Source organism: Aythya marila, assembly GCF_965140915.1.
Source record: "Aythya marila genome assembly, chromosome: 5".
In the NCBI taxonomy this organism is placed as follows: Eukaryota; Metazoa; Chordata; class Aves; order Anseriformes; family Anatidae; genus Aythya; species Aythya marila.
In genome coordinates, this window is record NC_139046.1 from 36,882,995 (window position 1) to 36,908,005 (window position 25,011).

General features: G+C 43.9%; 1 protein-coding gene across 3 annotated transcripts in view; it reads left to right on the forward strand.

Annotated features, from left to right (window-relative positions):
* Window positions 1–20,272, forward strand: part of ACTN1 (actinin alpha 1) — an 85,265-nt gene extending 64,993 nt beyond the window's left edge. Inside the window, exons 9-22 of one of the 3 annotated variants that reach the window (XM_082762394.1) lie at window positions 1,839–1,931; window positions 3,086–3,316; window positions 3,840–3,987; window positions 4,529–4,679; window positions 7,106–7,214; window positions 7,673–7,813; window positions 9,862–10,044; window positions 10,985–11,119; window positions 11,968–12,147; window positions 13,110–13,256; window positions 15,251–15,331; window positions 15,863–15,928; window positions 17,418–17,576; window positions 19,384–20,272. In XM_082762394.1, coding sequence (XP_082618520.1) covers window positions 1,839–1,931; window positions 3,086–3,316; window positions 3,840–3,987; window positions 4,529–4,679; window positions 7,106–7,214; window positions 7,673–7,813; window positions 9,862–10,044; window positions 10,985–11,119; window positions 11,968–12,147; window positions 13,110–13,256; window positions 15,251–15,331; window positions 15,863–15,928; window positions 17,418–17,576; window positions 19,384–19,542 — 1,983 coding nt within the window. In that variant the 3' untranslated portion in view covers window positions 19,543–20,272. The remainder of the gene's footprint in view (window positions 1–1,838; window positions 1,932–3,085; window positions 3,317–3,839; window positions 3,988–4,528; window positions 4,680–7,105; window positions 7,215–7,672; window positions 7,814–9,861; window positions 10,045–10,984; window positions 11,120–11,967; window positions 12,148–13,109; window positions 13,257–15,250; window positions 15,332–15,862; window positions 15,929–17,417; window positions 17,577–19,383) is intronic. The other 2 variants (XM_082762392.1, XM_082762393.1) reach the window with 2 other exon arrangements.
* The last annotated feature ends 4,739 nt before the right edge of the window (window positions 20,273–25,011 follow it).

A 25,011-nucleotide genomic window follows, 5' to 3' on the forward strand; every position in this document is an offset into this window, starting at 1 on the left:
TAAAGTAAAAACTTCTGTTAAAAACAGATCAAAGTACAAGTTTCTTAAATGCAATCATCATTTACATTTTTTACTTTTTTTTTTAAGTGAAATGACTTTCCTCTATGTTTCTCTCTGATGTGTTTCTAATTAGTTAATATCTGTGCATCTGCTAGCTGGCCCACTGTAATTAAGGGACAGATCACTGAATATACATTTTTAGAGGTTCTTACAAATGACTAAGATCATCATATCCCCTGAGACCTTCGCAATCCATATGTCACTGTACAGCCTGTGACTTTATTGCTGTTCTTGCTGCCTCGCGTCAGCTGCAAAATTTAGAGGATTTTTCTCAAATGGCCTTGAATAAACAGATAATGAAAGGCCTTTTAAAAATAGAAAGAGGTTGAAACTTGCCAACTATAAGCTTGGCAAAACTTCTTTTGTCATCAGTCCCACACAGAGTCTTAAGGCAGGGCACAGTGCTGATGACGGGTCTGTTGTAGTGCTGGCGTGTGCCCTCCTCTTCATCTCCACTTGGCCTCTGCGAGTGAGGGAGTGAGTGAGGAGAACTCCTCCACAGGGGTCCTGCAGGGAGCTCCAGCACCTACCCCAGGCAGCAGGGCGATAACTGTGCTGTGGTAAGAGGATACTGAGCAATCTCTAGGCACCTGTCACAGTGCTATGTCCTCCAAGGCTTTATGGCCTTGCACCTACCACCGTAATAATAAAAGGAGCTGTGCAGATCCACAGATACGTGCTGTACAAGGATCAGCCTGCTGTATGTTCCCCGTGCCAAACACTTTCATGGCACTTCAGGGCAGACTGTTTGCTCTTGAGCTCATAGCTGGGATTTTTCTGAGCATTGTTCTGTTCCAACTTCATGTTTTAACGTGTCCAGCTCCCCACAGAGAGCCAGGTTTTGGTCCCATAATAGGAAAAAAAAATAAGGAAAAAAAATAAGTAGTAAGAACAGGCTCTTTTTTGTGAGATTTGCTTTGTAAGACTAAGCAGAATGATTATCCAGAAAGGGGGAAAAAATCCTCTTCTCACCTGGATCATGCAAACCTGAATACATGGTAGGTGTCGTGCAGCAAAATGCTGGGAGAGGTGGCCCTGTAATGGATGCCAGAAATACAGGGAGTGCTGGAAAACATCTCTGCTGGGCTGAAATTAAGCTCAAGGGTGTCTAATTTTATCTTCAAAGCAAAACTAGAAAATTTCCCAAGTCCAATATACATGTATGCATTCACCTGAGCTAGTGAAAGGTGTCCGTGCCCATGGCAGTGGGGTTGGACAAGATAAGCTTTAAAGGTGCCTTCCAACCCAAGCCATTCTGTGATTCTATGCAGATAACTGTGTTTAGGTAGTGTGTTCCTTAGGTAGAAGCATGTAGAGAGACTTGTCAGTGTGACACCTCTCAGTTCCTGGTGTTGGAGCTCTGAATGTTGGTGAGGAGAGAGGAGTTGGTGACAGAAGCTCCCTGTCTTTGTGAAGTGCCGTCTGGGGTCCTTCTGTAGGCAGCAAACAACAGGACCCTTTTGTAGGAGCAGCTTCAGAAAAGGCAGAGAAATGTGTTCCTCTCACAACACACAGGGCTGGGGTCAGCTAAACTCAGAATCCCTGAAAGAACATACATAGTCACCTGAGAAGGGGAAAAAAAAATAAAAAAAACTGTTACAGAAGGTCAGATGGAAAGCAAAGAGGTCAGGACAGATGTTTTTGAAGCCCAGTCAGGCTGCAAGAACCAAGGTTAGGAGACTTGACCCACAGGTATGTAGCAGGAAGCTAAGCTGCAAGCTTTGGCTTATATTTTTTTCACACTTTTCCCCCTCTCCTGTTTTTCTTCTCTTTGGCAGGCGGAGACAGCAGCAAATCGTATCTGCAAGGTGCTGGCAGTCAACCAAGAGAATGAACAGCTCATGGAAGACTACGAAAAACTGGCCAGTGATGTAGGTGTCCATGGTGCTGTTGGTTTCTGGGTGGTGTTGTGTAGAAAGGAATTGCATTTATCCCTGATAGTTAATCCTAGGGAGTGCTATTGGCCCGTGTTTTCCTAGAGATTTATTTTCTTTTCCCTTCTAGCTTGAGGAAGATGAAAGGTTGAATTATATCTTAAAGAAGAGAAAAATGTGGCTTAAAATAGAAATTTCCATTGAAGCAGTTTTGAGTTTCTCAGTTTACTAGGAGCAGCCACAAAAATACTAAAAAATTAAAACAAAAAATCAAACTGTTTTGACTTGCTCAGGACTGTAAAACATCATAATGTCTTTCATACATGTTGCGTGCCAATATACTGCAGAAATCAGGAACTGGATCAGGGAGAATGGAAGTTAGAGATAGCTGAGGAAAGAAATATGCCTTTGCTGATAGTTGGGAGGAATCTGTGTACAACACAAGCTGGAGGCTGCGTTGGTTAACTGAGGAGCCTGACAGACTGACAGATGTGAGACTCCAGAAGTGACCAAATGTGGACTGGAGTATGTTTATGGAAGATAAGTAGGGAAGGGAAGATGGGGAGAACAAAAGGTCAAACATTGCCAATGAGCCTGGCTTCAGCCTGTTTAAAAAGTGTTTGACACTACTTCACTCACGCTACAGACTGCCCATTGCATTAGCACCTTGCCAGCTCCCTCACATTGGGTTGTGAAGGAGGGCAATTCAAAGAGCAATGCTGACTTCTAAGAAGCTAGAGAGAGAGAAGCATGGCTCTTCTGGAACTGGAGGCAACGGCTTGTTTTCTCCTGTCAACTCCTCTGGAGCTAATATGGTTTACAGTATCTATTAGTTATAGCCCAGCAAAATTCTAGGGTTCATTTAGTGCAGTCAGAGGATGTAGTTTGGTCCTGATTGTGTAAAAGCTATGACTTTAGCGTGTGGTACTAGCAGTGCTGCAACAAGCAGTACTACTCAGTGTGGTAGGGAATGGGCTGCTCATAAGAAAAACGATCGTACTCCCAAAAAGCTAGCAAGGTTTTCCTTACTAGCCCTGCTGTTGGCAGAGCCTTTCTGAAAGCAAACATAAAAGTAAGTAGTCCCTAATGATATCAGACCAACAGCTGTAGTTTTAACACAATTTCAGTTGAAGGTTTCTTGATCTTTCCAGCTGCTGGAGTGGATTCGTCGCACCATCCCCTGGCTGGAGAACCGGGCACCAGAGAACACCATGCAAGCCATGCAGCAGAAACTGGAGGACTTCCGGGACTACCGCCGCTTGCACAAGCCCCCCAAAGTCCAAGAGAAGTGCCAACTTGAGATCAATTTCAACACCTTGCAGACCAAGCTACGGCTCAGCAACAGGCCAGCCTTCATGCCTTCAGAAGGGAAAATGGTCTCGGTGAGTGGGGGCGATTGAGCATACATATTCTCCAGCTCTGCCCCAAAAAACGGAACTGGGCCGAGCAATGCCAAGCTCCAGAGTGAGCTGTTCTGTGGCAGAAACCCTACAGAATGTAGTTCAGTGAGTCCATAATAAGAGAGGAACAAGGAATCACTGCTCTTCTGTACCTAAACCAGACTCTGAGTCTCTTCACAAGTTGCATGCCTTTATGGGAAGATGTTTGGGTGCCTCTTATTCTTTCTAATTCAGACATAGTTGGATTTTGTTATATTTTCATGTGAGGGAGTGTATAGAGAGGGTTTTGTGTGTAGACTGATATATCTTGACACTGCTAGGCTTGCTTATCTTAAGTCTAGCACTTTGTCTTCCTGACCTGTCTGCACAACCTTCTGAGATAGAAAGCACACACACCCAATCTCTCCAACCAATTTGAGCCACATAGCCCTCTGGGATTAATGCTGAAGTACATCTTCTCCCCCGTCTTCTAACCTCCCTTTTCTTCCTGTGCTCCTGTCTCTAGGATATAAACAATGCCTGGGGTGGCCTAGAGCAGGCTGAGAAGGGCTATGAGGAGTGGTTGTTGAATGAGATCCGGAGACTAGAGAGGCTGGATCACCTGGCAGAGAAGTTCCGGCAGAAGGCATCTATTCACGAGTCCTGGACAGATGGTAAATGCCAACGTGTATGCTTCCTATTGCTGTCAGTTATCTAGAGGGAAAAATATGGGTCTTCCATGGGTTCTCTAGGAGATTTTCTTCTCCAGAGTGCTAGGTTCATTTCTTACTTTATTAGAAAAAAAAAAAATCACAAAAAGCACCTCTGTTCTGCACTGGCATTCCTTAACCATGCCAGAGGGAGATTTTTTGGATTGAACAGAGCTACAGAACAGAGAAAAGGTTACTGTAAAGTAAATACCACAGTTGGCATTTACAGGAACAGCATAGTGAGATGAGTCCAGTATAAACTGTGACTGCGACGGCTTGAGCTGCACTACCTGCCCATATCTGTTGCTAATGGCAAACTCGCTCGTTTGAAAGTGAGAACTGTGCATCTTTAGGCAAGCAAGCGTGATGGCAAGCCTCAGGCAGGGTGTCTGGAGTGGGGCAGGTGCCCCAGCAAAGGCCCCAGGGTTGTCTGGGTGCCCGGGAGCTGGCTTCAGGGGCATGGGGTCCTGTCCTTCATTCTCTTGTCCTTTGGCTCCCTCCTCAGGTAAGGAAGCAATGCTGCAGCAGAAGGATTACGAAACTGCAACCCTCTCGGAGATAAAGGCCCTGCTGAAGAAACACGAGGCCTTTGAGAGCGACCTGGCTGCACACCAGGACCGCGTGGAACAGATTGCTGCTATTGCACAAGAGCTCAAGTACGGCACCCCGACGCACATCCGATGCTTGGGGCCAGGGAGACTTGATCAGCATTGCCCTCTGCCCTCTGGAGAGCCATGAATCCATCCCCATACAAAAATGCTGGGAAGCCCTAGTGTTTCCAAACAGTATCTAGGATACTGTTCTCCAGTATCTAGACATACCAGAAAAGCAGGCCAGAAAATGGTTGAGTCGTGGGTGCCGATGAGGGGGAGGCAGAATTACATTCTCAAGCCAAGTTTCCATCCTCTTCCAGCTTGTTATACTGCCATGAACCCTTTCCTAAAGAGCCTGACCTGCCTCTGGCCCCTGTTAGGATGCAGCGTTGTAACGCTGTCCTACTTTTCCAGGAACAGAGGGAAAGAGCAGAGGATAGCAGGCACTCCAGAGACTCATGGTTTGCTCTGTTTTATCAAAAAAAAAAAAAAGTCCTTACTGCTGAGGAAAAAAGTCTGCTGATTGTTTCAGCCCATAGTGGCCTCTATTGCCACTGCAGGCACTTTGCCCCAGGAATAATGCACAGCATGCACTCCAGCTGGGACTTGCACCAGGGACCCTTTACAGCAGCTCGTTTTCCTCTGGGCCTCCCCTTGGCTTAGCAACCTTCACCTCCACTCCTTTTCCTGGACTGAGGAGTGACACAGGTTACTAGGTGAAACGGGGTCCCATCAGAGTGTGAGGCTGATTGCTAGGGAGAGCTGGTCTCTGTAGCACAGAGAGAGATTTTGAAGCTCTGCATGTTCCTTGGCAAAAACAGTTTGAACAATTTGGCTTTGACTTAGTGTCTCATTATTAAAAATACTTATATATCACACTAGCCTATTTCAAGTTAGACAGCATCTGGGCTAGATCATCTCACTTGGGCTGAATGACCATTTTTCTCTAAAAAATCGGGATTATTGGATCAAGATCGTTATCTTCTTTACCAACAAAGATTTACAGAAGTGCTCACTTGACCACTGGAGGATTGACCTTGGAACAGGAGGAGGGTTCAAGGCAATCCTCCATGTCAGTAAGATTAAAACTGAGGCTGGCTAGTCAGCAAGCATTAGCTGATCTGCCACTTCCAAAGCAAATGCTACAGGCCAGGCAAACCGGCTGCGGCTCTAATAGTGACAGGGAAAACTGGGCCCTAAGCTGGGAGACGGCTGATTTCTTCCAAAGTGTGAGAACAGAAGGCTGTGCCATCCTTCCGAAAGCCATCTCCTATGTCAGCAAAGGTGCTGTGCCCAGAAAAAGAGATGGCCGAGTTCTTTCCTCATCCAGAGATCCCCTGCCAGGGAGACTGAGAGGCAGCCCCTGTGGCTGCCCACACCAGGCAAGTGGAGGGGCACAGGCACACTTCACTCCCCAGCACTAGTGGTCCAGCCTGGCTGCATTACAAGCAAGGCTTTCAGTAGCAGTTCTTTCAGCTGCAGTGCTGGCTGTGCAGCAAAGTAGATCAAGGAACTGATCTGGATTAAAAACCCAGCAAATAAAAAGTTATTTTTAGCCGAAGGCAGTTTCATGACTAGTTTTCCACAAGACTCCACCGACAGTCAAGCCCACACACCTCAGGAGGGGCAATACAATGATGGGAAGAAATGAAGTAGGAGGAAACTGTTTAAACCTGCATTACTGCATAAGAGAAATGCTCATCATATTGCCCAGGGTCATTCAGTAGCTCAGCAAGTTATTCCACCTTCTTTTATGGGTGACACTTCCCAGTTTGGCTGGTCTCCCTCTGCCTGCAAGCTTCTCCCTCTTTGATCATGTGCAGAGCCAAGAGCACACACTCATGCAAGACTACAGCCCTCAGCCTACCCCATGCTCTCCTTTCCCCAGCCATACTCTTTCCAGGAGTGCCAAGCTACAAACGCCCCAGCAAAGCACTGTTATGAGGCATACCAGAGAGAAACCTACACTGTAATTCTGGGATTGTCCTAAATCAATGAATGGGTTGTACGTTTCCACTGTTGCTGAAGGTTGCCACCTCTCCTATGCAACTGTTAGAACATCTTAAGTAGTTTTCTGTGCAATCATAATAAAATCTTTGCTGCCCAATCTCCTGATGTACAAGATGCAGGTAGTTAGCCTACTCGATTTTCTCGTGCAAAATACAGGGGCATACTGCTGCTTCTAATCTGCTTAATCCCAGCCTGAGTAAAAGTCTTCACTCCCCTCCCCTGGTGCCAAGTTATCCCCATCAGGCAGCCAGCACCAATGCCTGTTGGAGCCTTGGGTGGGGGTTGTTTTTCTTCCTGTTGCATGATGTTTGATGTGCCAGTGTCTCCAAAACTAGATACTGCTGTCTTCCTGGCATGTTTTACTTGCAGAGACCATGAGCCCTTTGTTTGCATCTCTCCTTAAGGCTGTTAAAATTTTCTCTTTCTTCTCCAAAAGGTCTTAATTTGCTATTTTGTCCTTTTTTCCCCACCCCTCACAGTGAGCTGGACTATTACGATTCTCCAAGTGTCAATGCCAGGTGCCAGAAGATTTGCGATCAGTGGGATAATCTGGGTGCCCTAACCCAGAAACGTAGAGAAGCTTTGGAGGTGAGACATGTTGCCAGTTGGGATTACAGGGGTAGGTCATTTGTGGAGAGCAAGCTGCAGTGCGTGTGAACAGCCAGTTTCTCCTGGAACATCCCAGACTGTAAACCAGGGCTGCATTTCTGAATACTTAGGCAGCTTCTCTACTTCCAGCCCAGTTACAATACCATTTGTTTGCTCAGGCTATTGATTTGTTTATACTTTCTTGTGTTCTGTAATGCTATTCTGCTTGAAAAGACTGTCCTTGTTTGTTTAATTTCAATTGACCTCATATTTTTCCCTCATGGAGAGGAATAAATCTATCTTGTGTGTAATCTTAATAGCAGAGACACTTTTACTGTAGCACTCTCCAAGGAGGTCTGAAAGCTCAGAGAATCCATGTATCTGTGTGATTATTCTTCTCTAACCATCTTTCCTCATTTTCTTTCTTTTTTTTTTTCTTTTTTTTTGTGCACGCTCAGAGGACAGAGAAGCTACTGGAAACAATTGACCAGTTGTACCTGGAATATGCCAAACGAGCTGCCCCTTTCAATAACTGGATGGAAGGGGCCATGGAGGACCTGCAGGACACGTTCATCGTTCACACCATTGAGGAGATCCAGGTACAGAGCAGTCACTTCCACCAGCCAGGGAAATCAGGGGTCTCCTGGATTCCTAACAGTGCTGAATTTGTAGGTCATGTTTTGGTGGTGCTGCTCTAGTGAGTCAGCCTTAGCAAGAGAAACAAAAGGGCCTATGCTTTCCCTTGATTTCTTCAAAAAAAAAGTAATGTATCTGAATAGATAAGAGACATGTTCACACTATTCTAGCTGAGCACAAGGAACTGAAAGTGTATTTTTCATTGTGACTCCAGTATTAGTAATAAGAGCCTGAAAGCTGAGAGGATCTTTTTAGGGTCTTGTGTTTGTTGGTTGGTTTTATTCCAAATGAAGAAAGCTTAGTGCTGCTCTCAGATTCTGTGGGTCGGTTGTCCCATGTTCAGGCCATTTGTTCCTATGTGATGCGGCATGAGGGCAGTTGTTGAGCTGCCAGCTGGGTTTCAGTGCTAAGCAATGGAAAAATCAGGATTCTGTACTTTGTTAGTGGATTGCCATTTGAAGCCAAAGACTTTTTGCCTCCTGAAGACAGCAGAGACAGTATCTCAGTTTTCCCCCTTCTGAAAGGCTGTAATGAGAGGAACTTGAGGTATCTAAAGGTAATTTTCAGACCTTTGGGAGCAGGAATTACCCTTCTCTGGATTCCGGAGGGGACTATTTCTTCTGCTTGATGGGCTCATGAAAAGAATCCAGGTATTCATTTGGATTCAGCTGGCTGAGATGAAGAGCCAGCATATTCTTTCTCTTAGCAGCTGCCACACTGCTGCCACTCCTGACATTGTTCTCTCTCAGGACCTGTTCAGTTTGTCAAAACTGATGAGTTTGTTGCAGGAATGGTTGACAGCAACGTGGCCATCACTGAGGCAGTGAATTGGAGACCAACAGGGAACACAAGGCAGCCGGGGCATCAGAGAGGCAGTGAAATAGCCCTAACCAGGCTTGAGCTCTGTTACAGAACTACAACTTGCTACTTCCACCCTTCCCTTCTGAACAAAGGGGTTCATTAAGTCTTTCATAATGCAGAACAAATCTGAACAGCATTTAAACATTTCCATCATCTCTTTGTGACTGCAGACTGTTTCCCAGCTCCCCCAGACTTGCATTACATTTCTATGGCCACTGCAGCAGCTGCAAAGTAATGAGTCACCGTGTAAGAAAGCAGTTCTACAAAACTAGTTACAGTGTGTGTGTGGTAAGAAAGTGGTCAGTCACGAGGTTTACTTTCATTCCCTCCTCTGTCCACGCTGTTCCTTCCATTATCCCTGCACATGCCTCTCTGTCCCCCATTTGTATTGCTGCTTCTTCCCCTGTGTTTGCTTCCCTAGTCTTGATCTTCCAGGCTTCTGGGATGAAGTATCTTACAGGCCTGTAGAAGCAGTGGGAAATGAGCCAGGACCAACTGGCTTGTCAGCTGTCCACAAGCTACCAGAAAGTGTGCCCCTACCATCGGTCCTCGGATTACAGTCTGGGCACCACAGCAAGATGGGCAACAGAGAGGGCCTGTTGTGTTCAGGGAGAGGGAGCTGTTTTCAGCAACAGGAGCTTGTGCTGCTTGTGCAGGTTTGCTGTGGGCTGGAAGACCTTCACCTGTTTCTAACTTCACTAATCAGACTGGATCTGACTCTTTATTATTCATCTGAAATCATCTTTGATGTAGAACTATTACATACCTAGTGGGAGAACAAAAATGTGGTGCATTTAGACAAGTACTCCAGCATTCTTCCCAAAGGGGGCTGAGAGCCATTCACAGAGCAATAACGGAGAAATAGATCCATTATATTATGAGGCAGAATTATTCCATCATGTTTTGGGATGTGATCTCTGTCCCTGGTCAACATGGGTTGGAAACAATGAGGAAAAATGAGAATTCATTTCATTTAACTACTTAAAGCAGCCTGTTTAGTGATGCTGGGAGGTGCTGAAAGTGTGCTAGAGTAGACTATTTTATATCCTGGGAATATATAAGCTTTTGCAGTCACTTCTGTAGGGATATATTTGCTGAAGAGGCTACTCAGTGACTAATGCTCTTCTTTGCTGCTGCCCTCCTTCTACAGGGATTGACCACAGCCCACGAACAGTTCAAAGCCACTTTGCCAGATGCCGACAAAGAGCGACAGGCCATCCTGGGAATCCACAATGAAGTCTCAAAGATCGTCCAGACATACCACGTCAACATGGCAGGAACGAATCCGTACACTACAATCACCCCACAGGAGATCAATGGCAAATGGGAACATGTGAGTTCTTTACAACCTTGTAGTCAGTGTGGGGGAGGCTGCTTCTTAGTCACTGGGGCCCCAGGAAGGGGATTATTTAATCTGAGTTATCCTTGATGCTTACTTCTGAGCTCCTGCACATTTGCCATTTGCTTTCGGCTCAAATGTCATGTGCTGGGAAATTGGAAGACACCTTTAAAATATATTCCTAAGGGTGTCATCCCTTTTCATTCCTTTTTTTTTTGTTTTGTTTTTAACAAGAGATGCTAAATTAAAAAATCTGAGATTTTAAGTCCTCATTTGACCTGAAAAGCAAGTAAGTGTGTCATGGGAGTCAATATCCTTCTCCACCATTCAACCGTTCAAATGTTCAGTCTCCACAGACCAGGAGCCTTCCAATGCTGTAATCCTAAAAGAGCAGATAATCTTAATACCAGTTTATGCTGGTGGTTCTTACCACAAACTCAGTGATATCTGTAGCTACTACAATTCAGCCTGCATCAGGCACCAAACCCCCAGATAGTGGATGAAAGCTTCTTTTCATGGCCTGAGATGAATTTGCAGTCCTGCAGTGAATAGGATTCACATTCCTTGAGCCTCCCTGCCCAGGCCTAAAAATTATGACTGCTTTTTTTCAGTACAAACATCTTAGCGCATTACAGGCCCTTTTGCAACGCCACTCACAGTGGATCTCTGTACTTTTGCTGTCTCCAAATCCTAACCCTAGAGAGAGCCCAGGTCCAACAAGCACCCCACCTGGGGCTCCCCCCCAAAAAAGCCCTGGATTAAATGCTTCTGGCAGCCCTCACCCTCTTTTGGAAGCCCCTTCACAACCCCACTCACACTGGGACTCTGTCATTTCTCTCTCCAAACCTTACCCCTTCCTTGCATCAATTCCTATAGTTATTATTCACTTAGTTTTGCATGTATTAAATGCACGTTTTTTCACTCTTTGCTCTAGGTGAGGCAGCTGGTTCCTAGAAGGGATCAAGCACTGATGGAGGAACACGCTCGCCAGCAGCAAAATGAACGACTTCGTAAGCAGTTTGGTGCACAGGCCAATGTCATTGGACCCTGGATCCAGACCAAGATGGAGGTATTGCTTTTCTCATTTTCAGTCTGTTTTCCTTTGTGATTTTCACTGATACTTGGTTCTTTTTTTTTTTTTTTTTTTGACTACTGTTTTGGTAATTTTTCCTTCAGATTGCAACAAGATAAACTTTCATAGAAAATATGGAGAATACAAAGATTGATACCAATTACTGAAGTGCTTTTACTTTTCTTCCCCTAACTCTTCAGTAAAGTGATAAAAATACATTACTTAAAATGGGGAACGGTGGTATTTGAATAGAGTCAAATATATATGCAGCAAGAGAAAGACTCTACATCAAAAGCATATTTTCCATAACTGCTTTCACAGCAATTGCACACATCTTGGTACACATGAGAAAATATATACAACTAGCATGTCAAACATCAGCAGAAAAGAAACATTTTTAATGGAAATCTTCTCTCTTTAGGTAAGATTTGAATTAAAATTGGAGTTGATGAGATGAAAGAATGTGAAGCTGTTACTGATGGTAGGAGATGTAAAGAATAGAGCAGTTACAGACATTGCTTTATGAAGGGACTGACAGTGGTGGACAGCACATCAAGAGAAGATCTTTCTTGCTACATTACTAGCTTATGGAATGCAGTTTCATTTTTTTGCATCTTTATATTAGACACATTTCATGTGACACACCCCACTTGGAAAATGTTCAAGGCTCTGCTGAAATTTTTGCTGACAGTGTCTCAGCTCATCTCAAGTAACTGCTCTCTGAGATGTTTTTCTCTGAATCATCATCCTATGCAAGTGTGAAATAGCTGCATTAAATGTCAGCCATGTTAAGGCTTTTCCTTCTAATGGGGTGTAACTCCTTTCCCTTTGTTAATTTAATGCAGGAGATTGGCCGCATTTCAATAGAGATGCACGGGACCCTGGAGGACCAGCTCAACCACTTGCGGCAGTATGAGAAGAGCATCGTGAATTACAAACCAAAGATTGACCAGTTGGAAGGAGACCACCAACAGATCCAGGAGGCGCTTATCTTTGACAACAAGCACACCAACTACACCATGGAGGTAAATGTTTTGCAAAGCCTTTTCCCTGCTGGAGTGTAGTGCCAGCAGATCAGACAGCCTGATCTGTTGTGGCCAGTTAGCACCAGCCACATCCTGCTCAGGCAATGTGTTGTGGTTCTCAGCAAAGAGGAGAGCTTGACAGTATGGCCAAGCATGCAACGTGTTAATAAATTTCTTTTCAGCCTTGCTGTACTTCATACCAATGTGGTCCACTGTTCTTCCAAATACAGACAATAGAAATAACCTAAATGAGATTTCAACAGTATTGCTTGAAAAATTGGCTGGCCTTGTTTCTTCTGCCACCTGACTGTGGCAGCCTATTAGCTGGGATTAGAAAGACCAGACAGGCGTTGGTGAGTTTGAGTTGCTACAGCCTTGAAGAAGAAAGAAGTCCAACAAAACCTTTTTAAAATCAGAGTCTGGCTTTCTGTTGACAACGTGAGATTTCTTGGAAGCAATCTGAATTCAGCATGAGTCCAGCAGAACACAGACAGGCTTTGAAACTTGCTTTTTGGTTTCTGGCCAGCTCTTCATTGAACAACAGCAGATGCAGTGGAGCACCAATGTATTTCAAGGACTGTGGTTTATTTATTTTCTTGGTTCATGTAAGGAGAGTTTTCTGCCCAACTAAGTCTTAGAAGCATTGGGTTTGATTCTCATTTGTGTTAAAGGCCCCCACTGTGTTGCTCTACTAGGAAAAGAAGTTTGCAATAGGACCAAGACTTTATTACAAGCAGGAATTGGCCTCTTCAATGTTTTTTACAGTCAAAATTCAGATTTTAAATATCCGTCTGGCTTACAATGTGGATGAGAAGGAAATGTTTCTGAGCAAGTGGACTTCTACCTTGGCCACCAGGATCATTTAATTTGAAACAAGTAGCATATTTGATCCAATGGCCTCAGAGGCAGAAGGACTTTTTAATTTATATAATTTATAAATTGTCTTGTCCTCCTTTTTCCAGCATATCCGAGTGGGCTGGGAGCAGCTATTAACAACAATTGCTAGAACCATCAATGAAGTGGAAAACCAGATTCTGACCCGTGATGCCAAAGGAATCAGCCAGGAACAGATGAACGAGTTCCGGGCTTCTTTCAACCATTTCGACAGGGTAAGTCAGTGCTGACTGCAGCTTGGTAAGTTACAAGCTCCCATGTAGACTGTGCAGTGCAATAACAAACAGTCACTGTAATAAAACTAGATTAATAGAAGAGGCTTAATTCTTAAAAATGCCACTCCTGTGGAGCAGGGAGATTGCCAAGAGATCATTAGCCTGGGAGGAGAAGTATATCTGAAACAGAAAGTTTCTTGATAAAGCTAAAGTGTGAAAAAGTTTGAAGGCTTATTTAGAAAATTACATTTTTACCCCAGCTTCACTATCTTAGTTTATAATCCATAGTTTATAAATCCTTTGGAGCAGCCGTCCTGTGCTCTGATACACCATCACATACACCAGTACTGAAGGAACCAGCATTGTTCTTGTATGGAGCAAACAGGAGGATCTATGCGCAGAATGACATTACATAATGTAGATAAACCCTGATGCAAAGCTTGCCTTGCCTTACTGTGGAGATACCTGTCAAGGCACTAACAGGTACAATAAGAATTCCTCAAAGGAAATCCTCCTCCCCTCAATTTGCCACTCTCCCTGCAGCTCTTCCTTCTCCATTGAGAAGCCATCAGCTGGCATCCCTCTACCAAACAAATCAGAAAGCTGTCAACGCAGGGAGGCAGAGACAGCAGCCCCAGCCTGACACCATCTCATGACTGGTTCTGTAGGCTCAGTTATCAGCCCCCTCACTGTTGTCTGGAAATCCGTGCGCCTGCAGAGATACTAAGTAAGATGCAAATGTAGGTGCTCTCCACCATTTGCTGCACCAGTCAGACTGTTTGAAAGGTCTCCAGAGAACAGGGCCCTCTCAGAGGCTGGCAATGTTTTCAGATTGCTGAGCACTAGCCATTTCAGCCCCTCTCTAGCTGCCAAAGGAAAACCAAAAACATAGCTTCTTTCCTTGGCAGAAGAACCCAGAAAGCACTGTAAGTTTTATATTTTGACTTTCATGTCATTTGCCCCTTCCTGCACAACAGTCTGAATGATAATGCAGAGAAAAAATGTCTTTCCCAATCTTCAGCTGTCTGTTTGAATTATGAAGGCTTAAGTCTGGCTTTAAAAAGCTGATTGTTTGAGGAAAGTCACATGGAATTTGCCCCACAATCCTGTCTGTAGCTTTCTTTCTCTGGCCAGAGATGGTGGCTGCAGGCAGGGGTTCCTCAATGCCTGGGGCTGCCTGAGCAAAAATTTTGCGGGGCAAATGGGGATTCTCAGTTCCTGTCATAGTTTGTGATCATGGGTACATCCAAACACTGATGTTTGGGGAATGGGGAATGAGGAAAGGGAAGAGCAGCTGCCAAGCCACGTTGTGCCATGCTGTACAGCAGTGCTGTTTTCAGAGCTGAGCACTTCAAACAGCCTTGCCAGTCAAAGCTCCACCTTATGTGCAGGTCTCATAAATACAGCAATAACACTGCTCCCTTGAGCTTCAGCTGTTTTTCTTTGTCTGTTCGTGGGATGCCCTGACAGCTCAGCTTCCTCGGGTGTGTTGCCAAACATACCTGCCCTCACCTACTCCTTTGGTGGGACTTTTGACTAGAAGAATAAGGCAATGCTTCCCACTGCCTCTGCCTGCTTACCTGCACTCCAGGTTACTAGTGAAACACAGGGCTTCTGGCACTATGGATAACAAGCAGTGATGCGAGCAATTCACTTGGGAGATTGAGATCTTGAGGCTTCTGAGCATTGACTGTTTTTGTCACTGAAATGCTCTCAAGATGTGACGAGCTTTCTCAGAAGGAACTGTTCCAAGAGCATTTTTAGCACATCCTGAAATGTCATTGTGATATCTAATGTTGTGCACTTTTTATTTTTCTTCCCTATCTTTCTATCTGCATGTCATTCTTCCTCTCCCTCCTCTCACCCACTGCATGGGGCACCTATTTGTTGTCTTTCCGCCTCCCTTTGATCTCCTCTGTGTCTCCCTTCCTTCTGCCCACACCGTCACCCCACTGGCACTGCATGTCCTGCTGCCTGGCACACCGCATAACCAGGACCACTCCGGCACACTTGGCCCTGAGGAATTCAAAGCCTGTCTCATCAGCTTGGGTTACGATATTGGAAACGATGCACAGGTACTGAATGCTAGTGGTGAACACAGCCAGATATTAAACTGTGAAAAAATAACAGTTTTTTTCCTTTCTTTTCTTGTTTGTCTTAATCCATCTATCATTCTTGTGTTTGACTGTAAATGCATCATTTTTCTATACTACTTCCTTCCTAAATGTACCTTGGTATCTATTCCTTCTTAATTCCCTTATTGTTTGTCTTCGGCAAATTCCTTTTATATCTTCAAACTATTCCATTTATGTCTGTGTCACTTAACAATCCTTCTCTTGTCCGTCTCTCAATCGGTCTTGCTTGATATCTTCATTCCTCTTTTTCATCATCAACGTGTCCCTTGTGTGTAAACTGTTTCATTTCCAAAACTACCTTTATTTCTTTATGGTTTCACAAACTACCTGTGTTGTATTGTTTTTCATTGTCTTGTAAATACTTTCTTCCTAAAACTCATTCTTTGTAATGTCTCCTGTGGGTTCATTTCTCCCTGGCCTGGTCTCCCTTTTCTTTCTTGGCTTTTTCCATCTTTGCATCACTCTCTGTAGAAGAAGACTGGTATGATGGATTGTGAAGATTTCCGAGCCTGCCTTATCTCCATGGGTTACAATATGGTAATGTAGAGCCCTCTGTCACTCCTGTTCAAAGTGATTCTTATAGCCACCTTCAAAAAGAAAGGGAGAATGTGTAGCGAATCAAGGTAAACGCAGTCTTGCTTTCCAGCAGTGGAAGTTAAATCTAGCACATGTAAAATTCTTGTCTCGCAGCAGTAGCTGAAGGTTAAAAAAAAATGAAATCATTGTCTAATTCCTGTGTATGTCAAATAAGAGTTGTATTTATCAAACTGTGCAGCTACAAGTGGAAGAAACAATAAATTTTTCATATCGCTCTGTGCAGTATGCACAGTGGCATATAAGCTCCCCAGCCCTGGGCATCAGTTGAACTCATCTGGACATATGCACAGCCTGATTTCTGAGTACACTCAGATGCCACTCCTCTCATTCACTTATTTCACATCCATCTTCCTGTTCGTGTAAGTAGGTTCAAGTTCCAGTCATCTTCCCTGTAGCTTTTTCCTCACCAGAGTACCTGCGTATTCACAACAGGAACAGGGCACCTGGAGAGGCATGATAACTAATGGGGAGAGCTTCCCCAAAGACTGAGGTTCATTAACGGGCAGGAGAACAGCGTAGTGCAGAAATGTTGAACTGTACGCTCAGTACCTTTGTTCCTGATACCAGGCAAAGCTGTGTTGATTTGTCATACTTATCAGCCCAGTGTAAACACAGACTCTTTAAAGTAGTGTGCCAAGCTGTAGTAACATTTGATTAGACACCTCAATTAATCTTGCAGGTGTACTGATCTAGAGGTGTTAGAAGAGCCTGTTCCCAGGAGAAGACTCAGCTGTGCTTTCCCCTTCCTCCTTACCTGGGGAGGAAGGAGTCCCAGAGATGAAAATAGATAATTGTTTATATGAAAGAATAAAAAATAAAAAAAGGAATAAAAAAGTTGCTACAGGGTTTTGGCCTCTCTAGCAAACTTACCTGTAGCACCTTTCCTGTAAAGGCTATACTTCCCTGGGCCTCTTCGGATCTGCAAGTCCTTTTCCAAAGCCTGTCTAATTAGGATGAACAAGATAATATTAAGGGCCCCCAGAGAGGTTTCTTCTGGTGGATGCTGTTCTGGCAGCTGAGGAGAACCATAAAAGTTCTCTTCTAGTAAATGAAAGTAAAAGGATTTGAGGAATGCAGATCTCCCAATATCGCTACAGGCATCTAGCACAACATGTAGTACAGAGAAAGCTGCATCTTCCCCTGAGGTCTGTGTGACATTGTTCCCTGATAGGAGTGTTGTCCTAGAGCCAGATGGAGCTGGATGTTATCCTAGGTCACAGCTGAAAGTATTTTATTCCAAAGGACAAATGATTGGGAAGCCTTTGTACACAACAGACAGATTAAAAAAGAAAATTCTGACAAAAGGTTGAAGTTGTTACTGTCTGGCTTTGTTTTCCTAGCTGTAAGATGTGCTGCAGAACAGTTGTTCCCCACTGTCATAGCACTGCTGCCCAAGCATCCTGGCTTACATGCCTGTCTTGTTCCCCAGGGGGAGGCAGAGTTTGCCCGCATCATGAGCATCGTCGACCCTAATCGCCTGGGTGTAGTGACGTTCCAGGCCTTCATCGACTTCATGTCCCGGGAAACAGCAGACACAGATACTGCTGACCAGGTTATGGCTTCCTTCAAGATCCTGGCTGGAGATAAGGTGAGGCTCTACATCCTCCTTTCCAATCTTCATTGCTCCTGCTTCCCTTTTTCCCTCCTGTCTCCAAGAGTGTCAAGGGGAGTGCTCTCTAGCAAGGAGAGTTTTCACAAGACCACTGTGCAGTGCTAGAGGAGTACAGGGTTAAAGTGTGGGTTAACAGGCAGCCTGCCAAGCAACTGAAGTCCTGTTCCTCTGTCAGTCAGAACTATGCTGCCCACTCTGGCATTAAAAATTGAATTAAGAGCTTAGCTGCAATTTGTTATTTCAAAATGTATGAACAGATTCAACAGATGGTTCAAAAAATAGTTTTGAAAAACTGTTAGTTTTTCAAGAATAAAAAACTATTTAAAAATATTTTTCAAGAAAAAGAGCTATTAGCTGTAAACTTGAGGTGATCTTTGTATATATCACTACTGCTGTTATATGATCAATACTAGATTTTCATTGAGGATATGCTCTGTATGCAAGTTCTGTGATTTAAAAAGGGCATCTTTTAATAATAGAAATTGGCCAAAAATAGGAAAACTCACAGAATGAATGTAAAATACTAATTTTCTAAATTTGCATCAGTGGAGCCAGCTGATATAAAAATAAATATATTCTTATTTTTCTCATATAAAAATCCCCACTAATCTTTGCTACAACTGCATAAATAAGTAGTATATCAATTATTAATGATTCTCTGTATTTGCTAATGATTTTGTTCATCTCACAAGAAATTTCTTTGGTTGTGATGAGTTATCCTTTCATCCACTACTGTTTTCTGTGTTTTACTAATAATCTTTTAATAACCAATAATGTAGAAACTTATGATGCCCATTTTTCTCTAAGGCATTATACCTGACTAAAGCCAGTTCTATTGTCTTTCAAGGCTTGAAAATTCCAGCTTATTGTGACAAGCTAAAACACTGAATAAATAAGTTTTTTGGCATAGAGTTTTATTTACTAACTCATCTACTCTGTACAGTACTTCAAATAAAATTTTCAGTGTTTAATATGCTTCAGTGACTACAACATGAATCAGACAGGATTTCATTATGAAGAAAAATCTTATTAATTCCAGTCATGAAACTGAAAGACATGAAAAAACGTATAGAAAGTCAAAGGAGAGAGAGAGATGCTCTGAAACCTGAGCCATTTTTCAGAAGACTGCAAGGGAGTCAGTTAGCTAAATACAACATGTTGGTTAGCAAACAGGCAGTTACTGTTACCAGCTGCATGAAGAGAAGCCAAGCTAGCCTCACCTCAGCTGAATGAGCTTCCAGAAGTCAGTTTTATGTAAGACATTTTACTTGCCTATTAAAAATGTATGTTGTGAAAGGCAAAGATTGTCAGCAGAGCTGTGAAAGCAAGAGGAAGTGTTGGCTTGTCTGCTGCCTGCATCAGTGCCACCAACCAGTGCTAGTGGGGATGGCTCCTTTCTGTGGTCTGAAGAGAGGCAACAGCAATTCCCAAGTGTCATGAACCACTGCCAGTGAGAGCAGGATCCAAATTAAACTGCTTCCTTCTATTTGCCTTCAGTAGGACCTCCACTTTCAACGAAAAGGGTCAATTTCACGCTAACAATTTACCTGACCTACCACCAGGTCTTTTCTTTAGGTGTGCCAGCATCTCTCCTGCAAAAACAATCCTCCTATCCATTTTTTAAAACATATTATTGGCCAAACTGTTTACGGATGTACAGTCCTAGTCTAGCTGTGGTCTGTCCCTGTCATCTGCTGCCCTTGGGGGACAGGGAGCGATTGTCCCGGGAGGAAGGTCAGTCTTCTGAAAATAACATTTGCCTTATCTTGTGTCCTTGTTGCAGAACTACATCACTGTGGACGAATTGCGGCGGGAACTGCCTCCTGATCAGGCTGAATACTGCATTGCTAGAATGGCACCCTACAACGGCCGTGATGCCGTACCCGGTGCCCTGGACTACATGTCCTTCTCCACAGCGCTCTATGGCGAAAGTGACCTTTAACTTTTTTCTGTCCCACCACACGTCCCTCCCCTCTCCCCCGTCCAACACACCCTTCTTTCTCTTTGCAAAGCAGCCTCTGCTCCGCTCTTTTTTGTGTTTCCCTGTTTTGCTTCAGATAACAGATCACATTTTTAAGTGGGGGGGAGGACATTGACATGACACCGCCTACCTTGCCCTTGAAATGACAGTTTACAAAATTATTTTGTGCAAAAAAAGTTACGTTTTAAAAAGAACAGACATATTTTATTATAGAAAAAAAGGTATTTTTCTCCACCAGATTGAAACTTAAAATGAAAATGTTAAAATATTACACCAAATATTTTTTGTTGTGACATAGAAAGTCGAGCACAATGTTACATTCCATCCTTTCCAAAAAGAACCAAACAACAACAAAACGCCACTTGTTCTGTTAACTTTTACATTTGCGTATGTCTCTTTATCACGTTTATCTTTGGAGGGGGGAAGGCACACAAGTGCATGTGTTTGCTGGTTCACTCATTTCATGAAAATATTTTATGATAAACTTTTGAAATTGCTGTGTTTTCTAGGGAAAAAATAATGTACACAGCTCATGTTTTCATATTTAATTAAAAAATACAATATGCCTCCTATGTTTATCAGTGCACAACTTTTTTTGTTGCTGAGAGTTGTCTGGTTTCAGAACATGAAGCTTGAGAGTTGATAACTTTGATATTGCTTGTCACAAACCATATTAAAAATTTCTTGTGATAACAAATCTAGACTTTATTCATTTGTACAGTAAATGTTTAATCCTCTTTAATTGAAACCACAGGCACGAAGAAGAGAATCCAAAATGTTTTTTCATCAAAATTACAGTCCTTTGAATGTCATCTTCCCTCTCCCTTAACTTTTAATTTTCGTTTAATTAAGTTGGAAATTTCACAGATTTCTGACCACTTTAAATTAGATTTATACCATTTTTAACCATTCCTTACACACACACACCTCTAGGAACAATATCCTCATTATTCCTTAGAAAACAGTACAGAATTTGTTACTAGAGCTATACAAACAATCACCATATTTTGAACCATCTAATGAGAAGTTCCTCCACTGTTCCATGCTCAGCATTCAATATCTCACTGCTTTTAATATCGCATCTTCTGACACTGTAAATTCTTCCAGAGCACTCAAGAACATCTTCGTATCAGACATTCAAAAGAAAGCAGCCTGCGAAACATCTCTTTAAGGACCTGTAATGAATCATAAAGTAGAAGCAAACGCACGCACCTGAAAATTAGCAAAGGGAAGCAGCTAATCCCTTCCCAGACATTTTGTGTTACAAAGACATTTCTTGCCCTCCCACAACTTTTTAGGAAACATGGACTTAAGGACAAAAATCTTCATTAGTGCTTCATGATGTGTTTCAAGTGGGCTTTTTAGGTATAACCACATACTGCTGCCTCCAGTCCTGAGGGCGGTTTTTATTCTGAAGTGACTAGCCTGCGGGAGCTGAGAATTCATTCACAGATTCACAATGAACTCCTGCAGCTCTCAGCAGAATTGCCTTCTGTTTCCTAGGGCAAAGCTGAGTCCTGAGGAAAGAATTGTACTTGGGTTCAGTACAGCTTTCGGGTTCATTCCTGACCTTGAGTGTGACACACCGTAAAAACCACAGCAGTATGCTGTGAGGTATCCCAACCTGACAACATCTGCATGCTGTATCTGGGAGAGGGGGTGCTAATGTCTGCCACTGCACCTCCTCCAGCAGACACTGAGACCCCCATTCTCCTGATAATGTGTTGGCAGAGGGTATGCCCGTGAATGCTGTTTGGCTTCATGTGTAGGCAAGGCCAGACTATACTCAGCAACAGTTTGTCTTTGGAAGTTGAAGCCAAGACAGTTCACGTAGCTTAAAATTAACCTAAAATTGTGTGGTTAATGAGTGCTTGAGTTCAGAAGCCAAGTTTCCTTGGGTGCGAGGCTGAGTTGCAATCCTTAACACTGAGACCCCTGGAGGGGCCGATAGCTGTGATGAGTAACGTTGGCCTTGCAGCTACATCAGTATTGAACCCACTTGCAGGCTCCTTTCTAGGCCCGTTTTCAGCCAAGTCTCTACAATGAGTGTACAATTGGGACTGTCCTCTTCAAAGGTAGAGTGACAAGTCCATTACCATGTTTTAATGTACAAAACATAGGTTATGTTTTAAAACTAAAACAGTAGGGGGGGTGACTATATGCATGAGCAGAAAATCTGTATTGAAGTTTGCGTCAGAGTACCCACTGCCCTTTTTGTAATAACCCTTGTTCCTCCTGCACAATAGCTGCCTGGTCCTTAGAAAGGACATTGGCACTTACATATAAATTGAGGTTCTCTGAGGAGTGGCTTGTACACATGAAGATGGAGTGATGAATTCCATTATGCATGCTTTCAAAAAAAAATACTAATACCAGGGGGTGAGGGGAATAACCATCAGGATTTCAATGACCACTGTCTTGAGAAAATGTTATCTTGAAATAGGGCTGCAGAAAGCACAGGTACACCTTTTAGTCACATGTACTGTTATTTTTTCTGCATAGCCTCTGACAAACCAGTTAGAGCTGATGTGACCTAGTCTTTGACCCTTGGGCTGCAGGTAAAGGCCTCCCATCCCCACGCCACCCAAGGAGGCACGGTGGTGCTGCAGCAAATCGGCCTTCTTCGCATGCAGCACAAGACATATTCTGCACTCCTGTGGCCTAACTGCCCCTGGCAGTTACCGTGCCGAAATTTGAAAACAGCTTTTTGTGTGAGGATCATGGTCTTGCAGCTAATGTGCCACTTTTCAGCCAAGTCCTGACATCAGCCTTGATTAAATTCCTTCCTGGAAGCAGCTGTTTGCAGTTCAGTGACTGCCCCTTCCCCTGCCAAGAGCAGAAGCAGCAGACAACGCGTCTCAAGCTCACATCTCCCATTCAGGGATGAACTGATCGTTTTTTCAGCCTGGCAGACTCACTGTTCTCAGGCACGGAAACTGAAATAATGGTTTTCCCAGAAATTAACCATTTTCATTTCATGGCTGTTGCCATCTTCGGCTCTGGAGATCTCGGTACCTGCCCCTGCATGGCTCTCTGACAGCCCAGGAACAAAAACACATTAGTGCTCAGAAAACATGGAGCTGTCTTGCCTGCCAGCATGTCAGCCACATTTCGAAAAGCCTCTCAAGTGTAGCTTGTGACTATCGCATGTCTTCAGTGCTGCCAGCATCTGGTTTCAGAAGAGAGGAGTGGAGCCAGGAGTCTCAGAAGACAATGAAAGGAAACTGCTCTGCAACCTTGAATGAACTTAGTTTCAAAGAAGTATTCATACATCCACAGCAGATCCATACAGCTGAATCAGGCTGGCTGGTTTTATCAGTGAAATAACAGAGAGGGCAAGGAATAACGAGAGGGTGGCTGTTTGTAATGGCTGGGAGAAGGAACAGCTCAAACTGAAATATCTTCCTTAAGAAACCAGAATACAGGTATGATTTCAAACCATAACTAGAAAATTATTTCTACTGTATTACTTGCACAACAAATGTCCGGGTAGAACAGATTTATATATTTTTCGTTTTGTTTTGTTTTTCATGTGGTAGACAAATACTAAGAAAGCTTAATCCTGTTGAATTAATCAAATTGCCTAGGTGACTCTGGCTACCACAAGAGTTGCCACTACATAAACCCTTAAAATCCATTGCATTAGCCATAAGCTGCTGGGAAAGTCTTAGCACAATAAACCTGGATTAGCAAAGTATAGGGCATACCCTGAGACAAACAGGTAATCAGAGCATGCCCCAGCATGCACTGAGGAAATGTGTTCAGCACGACAGTAGAGAAGTCAACCATTGCAAGAGATGGACAACTGTCTCCTGTACAGGGAAGGATTTCCTATCTGGCTATTTTAGGCAGACTGAAATCTCAACAACTCACTGAAAATGCTGGAATAAAACTAGTCTTTTCTATATTCTGAGGACTTAAAGCTACTATAGACTATGCATCTATCTCACCACCAAAACACTGAAATGGATTCCTCCCATTTATTTGGATACCGCACAACAGTCAGGAAGTAGTTCCTCAGTTTTGTTCTCAGACATATACTTCTGGGACATGCATGCATGAAAATACGTTGGTAGAACCAGCACTATTGTCTTCTCTCTTCTTCGCAGTTTTGTTTACACCTTCTTGCTATCTGTGGGTAGTTGACAACCTAATGAGCATCATGCAAGGTATCATTTGAGGTAAATGTCCAGCCAACCTCTAGCCAGAGCAATACCTCGATGACCCCACCCTCCTACCATCTGAAAGAAGAAAACATGACCTTTCACCACTGCTGTGGGAAATAGTGTCATTTCCATTGTGCAGATGAAAAAAAGCACATAGGGGAAAAGGCTAGATCTCACTAGAAGGAAGAAATGAGAAGTCTGTATTTAAAATTGCAATTCAGTTTCCACTCAGTTGCTGCCCAAACCTGGAGATGGTTCTCTAGGCCTTCACTAGGCCTTTCCCTCCTGTACCTAAGCCTTCTTTGCTGCTTTCTTTGCAAAGCCACTACGTGGGCTTGCCACCCATTTGCTTCACAAGGGCCTAATTGCCTAAAATATCTCCATGTAAGGTGAGTAACACAAGGTCCACACTTTATCTCTCCTCAGGGGATTGCCACCCCCAGCACTGCAGCCCAGCTGGGCCAGGGAGCACCTCACCAACCTGGCTCCATGTGTTTATGAAATAAAGAATAATGAGACAGAAAGCACAATCCTGCACCCTTGTGGTTTAGGAAGTGTGCAGGAAGGCTGCCAGGATTCAGTCCCTGCTGGAGGAATTTTTTAGGTATTTTGTGTTAAACAAAGGATAAAACACAGAGCAGAGCCTCAGAGCTGGCCCCAGGCCCTGGGGCTCCTCTCCCAGCACCCTGACCACGAGGTCGGTCTAAGACTTGCTCCCCTGGGTTGCCTGCCCCGTGATGGCACAGCCGCTGTGAGAGGGGCCTGCCTTCCACACCAGGCACCTCGCTCAGTGCTGTGGTCAGGGCTCTCTGTGGTGGACGGGAGCCTGAACCTCCATGCTGAGGAAGACACCAGGCCTGAGCCTACAGAGCAATGGTGATGTTAAACATAAGCTATTTTACCAAAAGTAGCTGTTGGTCTAAAAACGTCTTTTGGTGGCTCAAGGAAAGAGTCCCAGTCAGTCCTTGACAGAAACAGATGTTGGCAGGTTCCTCTGAGACAACCCCAGCCTGTGGATCCCAATGAAATAAGGCTCTGGTTTCACAGCTGCAGGTGGGTGTGTATGTGCAGGGACATAAAGACCTACATCTCTCACTACTGCTTCCAGGCAGCTCTTCGCTAAGCACACAGGTATTTTCAGTCACCAGGTGCCCACCTGCTCCTGTGTCCTCTGCAGGGACCTGACTCAAGGTCTTGGAGCCCACCAGGGCTGCTGGCACCTCTGAGGTGGGAGCTGTGGTGAAGACAATTCAGTTGTGTCCCC